The 14,914-nt window shown below is 53.5% G+C and overlaps 1 protein-coding gene across 1 annotated transcript in view; it reads left to right on the top strand.

The window, feature by feature from the left end:
- The first annotated feature begins 1,666 nt into the window (after positions 1-1,666).
- The window catches only part of CACNA1B (calcium voltage-gated channel subunit alpha1 B), a 508,111-nt gene continuing 494,863 nt past the window's right edge, over positions 1,667-14,914 (top strand). The window contains exons 1-2 of the mRNA XM_054007857.1: positions 1,667-2,352; positions 4,518-4,623. Of these exons, the coding sequence (XP_053863832.1) occupies positions 2,093-2,352; positions 4,518-4,623 (366 nt within the window). The 5' untranslated portion in view covers positions 1,667-2,092. The remainder of the gene's footprint in view (positions 2,353-4,517; positions 4,624-14,914) is intronic.

Below are 14,914 nucleotides of genomic sequence, written 5' to 3'. Positions count from 1 at the left end.
TTTCTTCTTTAAAGTCACATGTTAGCAGACAGCAGCTGACCCTATTTATGAATACACTTCTGTCCCCAGCAGATGTGATTGTTGCAGCCTTGCCTAAATGGTGGGTTGGTTTTGAACTGAGACAGCTTGGATGACTAAGGCAAAAACACATTAGCTGCTCAGAATGAGAGGAATCCAGGATTTCCTTTTGTGGGAGAAGTGAAAATGTCTTGACTGACTTCTCTGGAGGGTACATTTTTAGAGTGACTAGTTATGTCACTTAGTCTAGCTGTAAAAGAAGGGAATCCACCCCAGCTACCTAATACAGCAGCATACGATGAGGAGGTGCAGGAATAAGGGGTTAGCTTCATGACCCGTAGTGAAAGGGAACAAAAGAGGGTGTTGAAATAAACAGGATTAAAGGATTTCAGTGGTAAATACAGGGTTAAAGGTAGCCAGGATTCACACCAATGGGAAGGAAGGCGAGTTCTCCGGAGTGGAACAGTTGGACATGTTCAGATAGGTGTCTGCTAATGCCCAGGTACAGAGAGATGTGTACACACACACAGCCCACCTCCTCTACTGATCCCAATCCAGTTTTTATTATGAACAACAAGCCGGTTAGAAAAACCAGGGGCCCTATCATGCCCTCGGGTTAAGCAGAACTCCCCCTAGAAGTCAGGGAGGGTTTCTGCGGCTAGGGCCCAGGCCCTGGGCTCCAGATGGTCTAAGAGTCCCCCCCCCCAATTAATCCTAATCCCTACAGGACCAGCTCCCCGGTAAGGCTGAGTTCATAACGTCCCAGCGGGCTCAGCCCAGTCCTTGTGTGCGATGACTCCGATTTCTCCAATCTGGCGTTTGCCCCGGTGTGTGGCCAAACCCTTCGGCCCGGCCGGGCTCGGAAAGTTCGCAGCGCGTCCTGGGTGCCGGCGGGCAGGGGCCGATGCCAGGCGGGCACGGGGCGATCCTGGCAGGACTCCTCCAGCTGAAGCCAGGCGCGTGTGACCCAGGCGGGGCGGCTCCCCAAGCCCCCCCTGCCCCGCTCGGGGCGAGCCTTGCAGCAGCTGGACAGCTCACAGCTGGCCGGGGCGCGCCCGCGCGTGGGGCCACCTGCTTCTCGGTTCTGCCCCCCCAAAACTTCTAGCTAGCCCCCGTTCAGCCCCAGCACCGCCCCTCCAGGGCTGCTAACTCCTTGCCCACCGTAGTGTGTCCTCTGCTGGCGGGGGCAGACGCTGGCATCCTGTCAGGGTGGAGGGTGGGGAGGGGGAACTTAACCATGTATTGGGGCATCTCTATGGCATGGATCCAAGTCCCCCACCCCTCTTTGCACCCCCCCATCACTGGGGTGCGGATGGGCAGGGTGTGTGTGTGTGTGGGGGGGGGAGCGAATGGCCCTTCCCACCCCCTTGCCATGCATCCAGGACTCTGCCAGGGCTTGGCAATGAAGCCGGGGGAAAGAAAATCTTGGTTCTCGCTCTCTCCAGGGGTTGTATTGGCCTGGGTGGAGCTGCCGCAGCTGATTGGCTGAGGGGAGTCACCGGGCCGGGCTCTTATAGGGGGCTGAGGTTCCACAAACTGGTTACTCTGAACGTTTCCATTCGAGCTGCCGGTGACTCAGGGAGTCTCTCCGGCGCCGCGCTCTGGCTGCCTGCCCTGGCCACCGCCGGAGGGGAGGAAAGCCCCGGCCGCCCGGGGAGAGGGAGGAAGAGCGAGAAGGCCGGAGGAGAGGAAGGGGAAAGAGGACGAGAGCTCGGATTCCTGCCCCCCCAGCCCGGAGAGCCATCGCCCTCCCCCGGGGGAGCCGCCTGGATCGGGAGAAGCATGAGGCTGGACTGGAGGAAAGGCACCTGGGTGGGAAGTTGAGCGCAGCCCTCTCCACTCCCTTCCGCCGGGCGGGGAGCGCGGCGTGGCTGGCTGGACCGGCCGGTTCCTACCGTTCCCTCTGCTGCGTCCCCTCCCCAGCTGCAGCCGGAGGCGCAGAGACGCCCCCCGCCCCTTCCTGCCCTCCCAGCAGCGAGGCCCCAGGAGGGAGAGTCCTGGGCGCTGGGATGCGTCTTCCCCCTGCCTCGGCTGCCAGTGTGGATTGTAGCGCCCGGCTCTGTGCGTTGCGAGAATGGCTCGGTTCGGAGATGATCTGCCCACCCGCTATGGAGGCGGCGGTCCGGCCGGGGCTGGACGAGGGAGCAGCCGGCAAGGTGGCCCTCCACCCGGCCAAAGGATGTACAAGCAGTCGATGGCCCAGAGAGCCAGGACGATGGCTCTCTACAACCCCATCCCCGTCAAACAGAACTGCTTCACCGTCAACAGATCCCTCTTCATCTTCAGCGAGGATAACGTTATTCGGAAATACGCCAAGAGGATAACCGAATGGCCATATCCTTTTGGGGAGGGGTGTGTGTGTGTGGGGGGGGGGAAGGGATCAAACAGGGCGGGGTGAATCTGGGGGTAATAAAAGCTTGGGGTGTGTGGGTGTGTCTGTGTAGAATACAGAGGTGTGTGATCTAGGGAGCATATAACTGTGCTGTGTGTGCCCAGTCTAGAGCTGGGTGTATGGGGATGATATGGGGGGGGGGTGTTGTATCTGTAATAGAACTTGTTTGTAATATCGGGGGGGTGGTGTTTGAAGATAATAAATGGGTGTGTAATAGGGGTGTGAAATACATGTATTTGTCTTTGTGCGTGTATTATGCATGCACATTTCATGCTATTTAGAGCCGTGCAAAGGGATCTGAGGGTAAATGATGGTTCTTATTTTAATATTTTAGCCTTTCTCTCTCTCTGCAGGAGGGCACTGTGAGGTAAAATGGTGACACCTTGGCGTTTCAGCTAGTGCTAGGGACAGCGATAGTCAAGGTCTCCTGACTGACATCTCACCAATACACAATTGTTGCAGCCTGTTTTTAGCACCCCACCTTGGCCAGGCTGTTCCAATGGGAACTGACGTTAGCCCTCGCGCTTGGACTACCCGGAATCAGGCGCGCCTGGGCTTGGGGTTTGCTTTGGTTTGTTTTTGAAATGCTCAGTGGCAGAGTGAGGCAGGATGCGAAGAGGTGGTCCGTGGCTGTACTGAGGAAGGGGCAGATGCTTTTCATCCCAGAACCAGCTCCCTGAGCAAGTGAACTGCAGAGACCTCGCTGGGAAGGGGATTCTGTTTCTGGTATGATGCATGCGGTGGGGAGCTAAATGCTTGGCAAAGGGAGCCCGACTCTTCCTTTGAGGTTTAGGTTGCCAGGGTGTGTGTGTGTGCGCAGTGGCTGATGTGCACCAGCAGGAATGCATTGCACTGGGGAATCTCCGGGGAGCCTGTTGTTTTCATTTCATCTGAAATCACACACCTATTAATCCTTGGCTACCAGCAGCAAGGCCTCCTCTCTGCCTCCTAGCAACCCTTGCACTTGCCAGGAGCCCAGCTCCCCAGCTTGAACTCCAAGGGTGGCTGGTGGGAGGGGAATGCGCTGGTTTGGGGAATATACGTTCCCCACAGAGATCTCTCAGTTAATGTTGGGAAACACAGGGAGGGGAGCTGCAATCCAGCCTGGAATAAACAAGCAGCAAAAGCCCCAGGGGCAGTCTCGCCACCTCCCCCTCCTTCTCCTTTACCACTAAGGAAAGGAAACGGACACACTATAGAAACCCTAGAGTCAGCAGGAAAACCAGAGCTACAAAATGTCCGCAAACCCCACTTTCCTTGGGGAAGTTCCAGCTCAGGCCAGAGACAAGTTCAATGTATGGTACTTGCCAAGGATGCTCTCTGGAGTGAATCAAGTAACCTGCTCCATGAAAGGACTGGCTTGTGGTGAAACTGCCAGGCGCTGTCCTTGCCCAGGGGAGCTCTCCACGGTGCTGGAGAAGCGTTACCCACCACTCTGAGCTACTCTTCAGTGCTGGAGTCAGCCCAGGGTTTGCTCATGTGCAGGTGAGACGAGAAAGAGAGAGAGAGAAAGGCAGAGGTACAGTATTTCCAGCTGGCTTTACTAGCCTGTGAAGCTGGTTTCCCTTCACACCGATCAGGCACTGAATAACTTTGATCTGGCATGGCAATCTGTCAGTAATTCATATTTCAGACCTAGAGAGAAGGCTTGAAATCTAAGTTCCCTAACCTGTCATTTACTTATTTACATAACATGCTTAGATTTAAATGCCAGAGAATTACTAACCCATAATTCAGCAGGGGACATCCAATTTTACTGTCTCTTGGGGGGCACTTCATATTGTCAGTCTTTTTTAAAATCAAAACGTCCTGTTTGCTCTTGGAAAAAGAAGACGAGAAACCCAGAATTTATAGAGGGATTTTGGGTGACAAAATCTAAATCACTGGTTCCCAAAGAAGGGAATTGATTTCTTAAAAACTTCCCAAAGACGCCCCTAGAAGGGCCTGAGGTATGATTCAGAGAAAACCTGGCTGAGGATTTCCAGGAGACACCAATGCCACTTGAATGATCAACATCTGTAGACGTGTAATAAGAATACATGGGATTCTTCTTCTTGCTGAAATTCTCCTTGTGTCAGCGAGTTTCTTCTTTAACTATTGGCCCTACTCCATTTGAATACATGATTTTAGCGACAATCATAGCCAACTGCATTGTTCTGGCATTGGAGCAGCATCTACCAGAGGATGACAAGACACCCATGTCGGAGAGATTGGTGAGTTGCATTTATTTATTTAGGTTTTTACTATTCTGTGATAAAAGAGAACTGACCCACCCAGTGCTGGATGCCCGTAGCAATCTTTTAAAGATACAGTAAAAGCTGTGTTATCCAGCACTTTACCAACCGGAAAGCTCTAGAAACCAGGCGCAGATATCCATTAAAAGTCCAGTTGGTGCAGGGCCAGCAGGCTCCCTACCTGGCTTCCCGGGATCAGCAACCTGTCCCTGCTGCTCCTAGGCAGAGGAATGGCTACAGGGGCTCCATGCGCTGTCCCTGTTCTGCCCTGAGGAACTGCGGCCAATGGGAGCTGCGGGGGCGGCACCTGTGGGTGGAGGCAGCACGCAGAGCTGCCTGGCAGTGCCTCCACCTAAGAGCAGCAGGGATGTGTCACTGCTTGCAGGGAGTCACTCGAGGTGAGTACTGCCTGGATCCGGCACTCTGAAACCCATCCTGTGCCCCAAGTCCCTGCCCTGAGCCCCCTCCCGCACCCAAACTCCCTCCCAGAGCCCACAACCCGCATCCCCTTCCGCGCCCCAACCCCCTGCCCTCTCCTGCACCCAAACTCCCTCCCAGAGCCCACAACCTGCATCCCTTCCCGTGCTGCAACCCCCTGCCCTGAGCCCCCTCCCGCACCCAAACTCCCTCCCAGAGCCCACAACCCGCATCCCCTTCCGCGCCCCAACCCCCTGCCCTCTCCTGCACCCAAACTCCCTCCCAGAGCCCACAACCTGCATCCCTTCCCGTGCTGCAACCCCCTGCCCTGAGCCCCCTCCCGCACCCAAACTCCCTCCCAGAGCCCACAACCCTCATCCCCTTCTGCACCGCAACCCCCTGCCCCGAGCCCTCTCCCACACCCAAATTCCCTCCTTCTTAGTTAACCAGAATTTTTGACTTACCAGCACCTCCCATTCCACCAAGATGCCGGATAAGAAAGCTTTTACTGTAAATGTATAAATAAACAGTCCCATCAGTTACCCTAAGGCCAAAACGAATAACCAGCCACAAAATGAATATAACAAAAATAAATGACGCTCTCTATACGACCCCCACCAGAATTGCGCACCACTACTAGCCAGCCCTCAAGGGAGAAAAGTTGGACCCCTGAAGACCAACAAACTCAGGCTGTTACAGACCAAGGTGGGAAGAGAATTCCAAAGGCTTCAGTACTATATATAGAACCGAATGACTCTCTTGGGTCATTTTCCCCAGTATTCTGTATAGAATACAGAGGGTTTTCTTTACTCTTCAGATATCGTCCTACTGAAGTTGCGTTGTGGGGGACCTCTCAATGCCAAACTCTTTGGATTTAGAAAATTTTACGATCTTTCCAAAAAGAAACCAGCTTACAAAGAAAAGTAATTTACCAGCAGGCTTTATGGTAATGAGTCAATTACATTATTTCAAATGGAAAATGAGAATAGCTTCAAAACGATCCTTTCATTTCTTATCACCCGATGACAAAATGGGCAGTGTTTGGTTTCATTTTTTCTTACTCTACACAAACTGGAGCGACTTCCAAGCTGGAATGAATGGATATTGGTGCCTGTTTGGTGGGGGACTAAATCTGAATCCATCTGTGTCTTACATGTATAAATGAAATGATGCAAACTAAAGTAATATTAGGCTTAGGACCAAAAGCTAGGAAATGAAGGAGATTCTGATCTATGGTTGTTACAGTTTCCTAGACTTTGCAGGACATGATCTCTAGAATAGCACATTGCGATGAGCAGTGGTGATGAGCTGAATAATTCTTTAGTCAAAGGAATACAATCATAGGCGGTAGAACTGGAAAGGTATCCAGGGTCATTTATTGAACCCACCTTTTTCTTGTGCAAGTTGACCTGGGAGTGCCTATTATTTATTTATATTAGCAAAGTGCTTAGCAGCCAATTCATGGACCAGGATCCCATTGTGCTAGGCACTCCACAAACCTATGAACTTCCTTAATTGTATCCGCATTGATTTCCCCCCCCCCATCTAGTTGAAAAGAGCGAAGGAAAAAGAGGAACCGTGTACACATGCCCAACCTTTTTACCATTCTGTGAGTTTGTATTGTTATCAGTCTTGGGATTTATTACTTGGGGAAGGATGGTTTTGTGATGAAGGCACTGGCTGGGACCCATCTGACTTCAGTGGAAGTTTTGCCTCTGTAAAGATTAAGGGCTGGATAAATGCTGGATTTTTCCCTTGGGGTTCCTAAAAATATGAACCAGCACAGGGACAAAATGATTTCCTAGCCTAAGCTCACCCAGTAAGGGCTGGTCTACACTGGAGGAGGGGGCGGGGGGATCGATCTAAGATGCGCAACTTCAGCTATGCGAATAGCGTAGCTGAAGTCGAAGTATCTTAGATCGAATTACCTGGGGTCCACACGGTGCGGGATCGACGTCCGCGGCTCCCCCGTTGACTGCGCTACCGCCGCTTGCTCTGGTGGAGTTCCGGAGTTGACGGTGAGCGCGTTCGGGGATCGATAAATCTCATCTTAGGGCTGGTCTACACTGGGGGGGGGGGATCGATCTAAGATATACAACTTCAGCTACACGAATAGCGTAGCTGAAGTCGAAGTATCTTAGATCAAGTTACCTGGGGTCCACATGGTGCGGGATCAATGGCCGCGGCTCCCCCATCGACTGCGCTACTGCCGCTCGCTCTGGTGGAGTTCCGGAGTCGACGGTGAGCACGTTCGGGGATCGATATATCTCATCTTAACGAGACGCGAGATATCGATCCCGGATAAATCAATTGCTACCTGCCGATACGGCAGGTAGTGAAGATGTACCCTTACTCTTCAGTGATGGATTATTCCAAGCAACCAGGGGCACAATTAGCAAATCTTATTTCTGTCCCTACACTTCTCTAGATTGGGGGTAAAAGAGCGGGGCGAGAGGATGGGGTTCGATGCTATGTCTGAATCTGAGAGGAGCATTTTATTGGTCTTTTCCCCCCTCATCATTTTAACACCTTTCCTCAAGGTTCCTCGTTGCAGGTGTTATCCTTCTGGGATTCCTGCCCAGTTGCTGTGAGCGTTACTCCTTAGTGAGCCAGAGGCTCACGAATGTGTGGCATAAAACTCACCCAGTTCCTGAGAGTCTCTCCAGCACTGCCAGCTCTTACTGACTGGTGGAGTAGGAGTTGATCCCTAGGATTTTGACCCACTGATAGTGGACAGCAGTGTCTCAAAAGGTGAGTCTACGCTGTGATAAAAGACCTGCAGCATGAGAGTGGCTGGCCCAGGTCAGCTGACAGGCTCGTGGGGCTTGGGCTCTGGGACTATAAAGTTGCATTGTAGAGGTTCGGGCTTGGGCTGGAACCTGGCCTTCGAGGCGTTGTAAAGGGGAGGGTCTTCAGCTTGAACCCGAATGTCTACACTGCCATTTTATAGCCCCGCAGCCGAGCCTTGGGAGACCAAGTCAGCTGACCCAGGCTCTGAGACTTGGAGCCGCAGGTCTTTTAGCGCAATGTAGACATACCCTGAGCCAGCCTTTATTATGGGTGTGTCTACACTGCATACTAAGCCTGCATCTGTGGGACGTGGGCTTGTGGATTCGGTGTTTCCAAGCCCATGCCTGAGCATCCACACTGCATTGTAACCCTGGGTTTACAATTGCTGAGCTGAGATCGCACAGCCATGCTAATGCGTTCATGTTGCACTACGCAGACCTTTTGACTCTGGTTAGTGACTTGAGCTGTGTCCACACTGAAAAATGACAGGGCTTGGACCCACCTGCCTAGCAGGGTTCTAGGACCCAGGTCCTGAGTGCTTAATGCCCCAAGTCTGACTGATTTGTGCGTGGGTGGAAGTGGGGCTTGGGCTCAATCCTGAGTCAGATCCCAGGCTTAGAATATGGCTACATATGGATAAAAGACTCACTGCATGGCCATGGCTGGCCTGGGTCAGCTGACTTGGTCTTGCAAGACTCTGGCTGTGGGGCTAAAAATCTCTGTATAGACATTTGGACTCAGGCTGGAGCCTGAGCTCTGGGACCCTCCACCCTCATAAGTCCCAGAGCTTGGACTTCACCCTGAGCTTGAACATCTAGACAGCAATTTTTCAGTCCCAGAGTCCGAGCTCTGTGAGCCCAAGGGCACATCTTCACCACTCACCGGATTGGCTGGTAGCGATTGATCTATTGGGGATCGATTTATCATGTCTAGTGTAGACGTGATAAAATCGATCCCCGATCGCTCTGCCGTCGACTCCGGAACTCCACCACAGCGAGAGGCAGAAGCGGAGTCGACGGGGGAGCAGCAGCGGTCGACTCGCCGCTGTCCTCACAGCCAGGTAAGTTGACCTAAAATACGCAACTTCAGCTACACTATTCGCGTAGCTGAAGTTGCGTATCTTAGGTTGACCCCCCCCCCCCCCCGCCCGTAGTGTAGACCTAGGCCAAATCAGCTGCCGTGGGTCTGCCCCAGGTTTTGATCCCTGTGTAGGTATACACGTAGTGTGCGGTGCAGACATGCCAGGGGGCCATTTTAATTAGTGTTTTGATAGCTATAGTTAAGGTTGACAATTAATTTCCATTCTAAAGGCCTTACCGAAGAGTCACATTGATAATGTTTTGAGGTTAGATTAGCTCTTTCAGCCTCAAAGTGTGTTGCAAAAAAAAAAAAAAAAAATTTTGCTGATGAGAAATAGTTTTTGTTGGTTTTCCAATTTTTCTGCAGGGGGTCTGTAGTAGGTCCTAGCCGGGGCTCGACCCTTCCGGGCAGGAGGGGAGCCACACCGACTCACTACTCTGGGAATAAGCAGTCAGTTAGTCCTGAAACTCCGGCTCTTTGGTGCAGAGTCGGAGCAACCACAGTTAAAGCTCAGGAGCCCAGGCCCTGGATCAGGGCGGGGCAAACACAGTTAGCTCAGACCCTTGCTTGCTGGGCTGAGCGGGCAAATAGTTCAGAGCCCAGGCCCTGGATCAGGGCGGGGCAAACACAGTTAGGCTCAGGTCCTTATGGCAGGGGCTGAGCGGGTAAATAGTTCAAAGCCCAAGCCCTGGATCAGGGCGGGGCAAACACAGTTAGGCTCAGGCCCTTGTTGCAGGGGCTGAGCGGGTAAATAGTTCAAAGCCCAAGCCCTGGATCAGGGCGGGGCAAACACAGTTAGGCTCAGGCCCTTGTTGCAGGGGCTGAGCGAGCAAACAGTTCAAAGCCCAGGCCCTGGATCAAGGCGGGGCAAACACAGTTAAGCTCAGGCCCTTGTTGCAGGGGCTGAGCGAGCAAATAGTTCAGAGCCCAGGCCCTGGATCAGGGCGGGGCAAACACAGTTAGCTCAGGCCCTTGTTGCAGGGGCTGAGCGAGCAAATAGTTCAGCGCCCGGGCCCTGGATCAGGGCGGGGCAAACACAGTTAGCTCAGGCCCTTGTTGCAGGGGCTGAGCGAGCAAATAGTTCAGCGCCCAGGCCCTGGATCAGGGCGGGGCAAACACAGTTAGCTCAGGCCCTTGTTGCAGGGGCTGAGCGAGCAAATAGTTCAAAGCCCAGGCCCTGGATCAGGGTGGGGCAAACACAGTTAACTCAGGCCCTTGTTGCAGGGGCTGAGCGAGCAAGCAGTTCAAAGCCCAGGCCCTGGATCAGGGCGGGGCAAACACAGTTAAGCTCAGGCCCTTGTTGCAGGGGCTGAGCAGGCAAATAGTTCAAGGCCCAGGCTTCTGTAGCCGAGCGTTGGGTGAGGGGGAAGCCTGCCACCCGTACGGAGGGTGGCAGGGGGGAACGCAGGCCCACCCACTCCACTGCGTTCCAGCCCGGGGCCCTAACAGCGGTTGCTGCCGCTGCTGGTCAGTGGGGTATCCAGACCGCAGCACACTGACATAGGCTCACACTCAGTTGCAGCCGGACCGGGGTCGGCTACCCCCGGGCTACTTCCGTGATCCCCCTCACAGCCTACCTCGGTCGTTGCGCCGGGATCGGGCCAGTCCACCTGCATGGGCTCCTCTCTGCCCGGGCTCGGCGGCAAGTCTGGTAGCTCTGCCGGGAAGTCCGGCCAATGGTCCTCAGGCGGCTCCTCTGGATAGCAGCAGGGGCTGAGGGGTTCGGGTCCAGTCTCACCCTCGGGGTTAGCGGGGTTCGGTTCCCAGGGGTTCTCCCAGTGGCGGGCGTGAACGGGCTCCGGCGGCTCCTCCTCGTAGCGGGCCCGGGGTAGCTCAGGCCAGCTAGGGTCTTCGACGGTCTCCTGGCCGGGAGCTCCCGGCCGCACGTCTGCTCCCTGTGGTGGCTGGCCGCCAACTGAGCTCGGGCGGCCGGCCTTTATACTTCCTGTCCCGCCCCTTGACTTCCGGGGGGCGGGGACAGGCGGTGGTGGTCCCACCCACTCTGGTGCCGGCACGTGGGCTCCCTCTTCTGGGCAGGAGGGGAGCCACACCGACTCACTACAGGGTCACAACCAGGGCTGGGCAGGAAATGGTATTCCTATTTCCACAACAATTTTCAACACATTTTCCCCGTCCCAACGCGGGGGACTGCAACTCTCCTTTTTTTTTTTTTTTTTTTTTTTTTTTTTTGTTCAGGTCAATAAAAATATTTTATTTCAATAATTCTGAAGTGTTTCATGTTCATTTCAACCTTTTCCCCCTTCTTTTACTTTTTTTTCTTTATGAAAATGTATTAACATTTTGCAACGAGGAGTCCTTTTGACTGAAAAAGTAGAAGCTTCCCAGTTTGAGAATCCCTTTACCCAAACTGTTTCAAGCTGGGTGTGTCATTGAACTGGACGCCGTTTTTGTGAACAGTTTCAGTTGGGAAGAAATGGCATTTTAGGGTGAAAATTTCCCAGCCAGCTCTAGTTGTGATGCATCTTGAATGTGCTTCCCATTTCTCCTGCAGAGCATAAGCTGTTGCAGTCGAAAATGCTAAACAACTAATGTCAGATGCACCATAAACCACATAGGGGGAAGAACTGCCCTCTCATTTTTGATACCTGGGGCCAAATCCCGATCCCATTCCCATTGAAACCTGTGGCAGTTTTACCATTGACTTCAATGTGACTAAGAATTGGCCCTTCTGGTGTAAGGACTTAGGGCCCCATCTTCCCTCCTCCCATGTTTATTAAACCAAGATCGCTAGTACGGTGGCATGGGGGTTGTTAGCTGAAACAATGATCAGATCACCCCTTGGGAATGGGACTCAACAGCACTGCAGAAGGGAGAGAGGGCTGGTCAGGTAAATACTCCTACAACACAAAGAACCTGAGCCCTAGGGACTCTTGGAGCATACATGTGTTGTTTGTAGAGTGTGTCGGAAAGGGGGCGGGGGAAGGGAAGAATTGCGAAAGTTTCCACAAAGTTTCATTTAGTTTTGTTCAAATGTTGTGGGTGTAAAGTTTTCCGTCCAGCTCTAGTTGTTTCCCTGCTTTCACAGGGCTCTGGGCTTCCCTACCAATGGCAGTCCCGCTCACTAGCTCTACGGCGGTGCTACCAGGGGTTGCCCTATTCCCTTCCCCTGCGTCCACGGGATCCTTCAGCTGGGTTTTCACAGGGCCTGTGGGAGGAGCTAAGGCCGCCCACATCAGCGTTAATGTCTGCAAGGTTTCAGCAGATCCAAGGCTGGTTTTCTTAGCTAGACTTGCCTAGACACACAGGATCTTCCTTGATTCCTCTTTGGGGCAGCTGCGTGCAATTTGGGGCTGTCATGTAAGCAGCACAGAACTGGTGGCAGTTATGTGATGCCGTGGTATGATTCCTCCTGGTCACACTTTCCCTTTCCATGGCCTCTCCAGCCTCCTCTGGCTATAACACACTGCTTTGCTCCCTGCTTTGGGGGGCATATGGACCTCGGTGTACACAGTGTCTACACTTGCTTGTAAGACACAGGAGGTTTCTACCTGGGGATGCTCTGGCAGACTGCGCACGCTTGGGTTTTCGGGATGTTTTTGATGGGAAGGCGGGGCAAAGCTGGCTGCTCTGTTATTCAACATGACAGATTTTTAACTTGGCTAATGGATTTCATTCTTTATCCCGGCCACAGGCATTCAGTGCAGGCATCCGCAAGCTTCTCAGATTAACCTCTGTTTGTACAAAGCCTCTATTTACCAGCACACCCAAACCTATTCCATTTGTCATCCAGAGCCCAAGGAACGACATCAGGAAATGAACCGGGAATAGCGATAACGTTCCAGAATCAGAGCTGGTTTCCGATCTGAAACGTATTTATTAATCTGTGTGTCTGGCCCAGTCACGGCTGCGTCCACAATCAGCAGCCTGCTGGCACATTTTATGGCCAACTTCTCCACCAGAATTCTGCCCTGGTAGGGAATGTTGTCAAGGGTCCCCTCTGAGCACCTAGATGCCACCCCAATGTCCCACCAGGGTTGTGGATTCACCCCACCCTCCAGGGAAAGGCTGAATGGGGCTACAGCAGTGGTCCCCAAACTTTTCACATCATGCCCCCCCTTATCCCTCTCCACCCCCACCCCCTAGAGCTGCGATGGGGAGCTGAGGCTGCAACTCCCAGGTGTGGGGGGATGTGGACAGACGTAAGGGGGCTGCGAGGCTGGGGCCAGAGTCGCAGACAGGCCAGGAGTCAGAGGCTGAGGCCGCCGATGGGGGTGGGTCTGGGGCTAGGAGTGGGGTTGTGGCCAGGGGACAAGGCTGGGGGTGGGGCTGGGAGCGGAGCCACGTGCCAGGCCGTGGTTGGAGGCTGGGGCTAGGGCCAGGAGCGGAGCTGCAGATGGGCCATGGTTGGGGGCTGAAGCTGGGGAAAGGGCTGGGGCCAGGAGCAGAGCTGTGGACGGGCCCTGGCCGGGGCTGGGAGCAGAGGCACAGCTGGGCTGGGAGCCAGGGGCTGAGGCCCATGGCTGGGAGCGAAGCCGTGGCTGGGGTGGGGCTGGAGCAGAGTGGGGCTGGGTGGCGCTCCCTCTCCGCCCCCCGTGGGGGCTGGCCTGGGCCCCACCAAACATTCCTATGTGCTACCCTAGGGGGGCGCATCCCACAGTTTGGGCACCACTGGGATAGATGATGATCTGAAGGCATCTCCCTGACTGACAGCAGCATTGCTGAGTTGTCAGCCAGAGGGAAGAGACAGATCTCATTGGGCTGAAACCATGGCAATTGGTGAAAGGGGATCTGAAGAAGAGAGCCCCCCCCACATCAGAAGAGACCTCCCCTTCCAGCTCCCACCCCAGCGGTGTGTGTTTGTTTTTTCTTTTCAGCAAAGACATGAACCCAGCTCGGATCCTCTTTCCCCCTCAGCCCCCTTGGAGCTGCCAAGGACTTCCTTCCCCTTCCCCCTAGCTTTGGGAGGGACTTATCCTATAAGGCCCTCTAGTAGAGTAGTGGTCCTTGGGTGCATGTAGGCACCGTAGTGTGTCTTATGGGCGATGGCCCTTTAAAGCTGGGAGCTGGCGGTCACAAGCCACATGACTCAGAATAAGCATGTGACCTACAGGACCCCAGATATAAGGCTTTCTGCTGCTGAAGCAGTGGCAGAGTCTTAGAGTAGGGGAAGGGCTCCTCACAGGAGCTGAGCAGAGGGACTGGGAGAGAAGCCAGGTACTAGAGGAGCCTGAGGGTGGGGCTCTCCAGAGTAGCCAGGCGAGTGGTTGATGGGTTAGAAAGCCTTGAGGGGGCAGACCCTGCCGGTAGGGGAGACAAGGCACTGTTTGTCTATTGGGTTGTAGAGGATCCTGAGATTGAGGGTGGGCTAAGCCCAGAGCGGGCTGACTATTTGTAAAGCCCTATTTTGTGGGGGGAACAATGCTTATACTTATTGTGTGGGTCTAGGAAACCAGGCCCTGAAAAAGAAATGGTCTCTGAGTGTGTGTTCATGGGGGAGCTGAGAAGGGGAGCTTGAAGCAGTAGCTGTGCCTTGGTTTCCCCTAATTGGCTCCAAGATGACTGTGTGCCCCCCCCTTCTCTATGGTTCAAGGAACATCCCTCTTTTGGTGTCCGGTTTATTAGACATTCTGCTGAATTGGAGCCTATGTGAGCTGTCCTCCATGTTGGAGTCTCTTCTCCAAACCAGTGCAGCTCCTGTTACAGAGAAGAAGAAAGTGTTTGTTTTGTTTTTTTCTAAATTATAGGGTCTCCATCTGGAGGTGTGAGCTGCAATCATAAATCAGAGTCAGGTGGTGACCCTCACCTTTTCCTTGTTGCTAACTAGGAGAGGAGTCTGGGAGCTTTAGCAGAGGTCCTGGTATGAAAAAATCTAAGAATCACCAACTTAAAGAAGGAAAAAACATGTGAATTACAGGAAACCAGCTACAGGCTTCCTGCCCTATAGAAGGGATAGATTTTTGGGGTGTGGCTAGTGAGGGATAAAAGCAGGTAAAGACTCTGGGGGAGAGATGGGTGGGGGATA

This window comes from Malaclemys terrapin, chromosome 17, assembly GCF_027887155.1.
Source record: "Malaclemys terrapin pileata isolate rMalTer1 chromosome 17, rMalTer1.hap1, whole genome shotgun sequence".
Taxonomy (NCBI): domain Eukaryota; kingdom Metazoa; phylum Chordata; order Testudines; family Emydidae; genus Malaclemys; species Malaclemys terrapin.
Note: the sequence above shows the minus strand (reverse complement) of the source record. Positions and strands in the feature narration are given on the sequence as shown.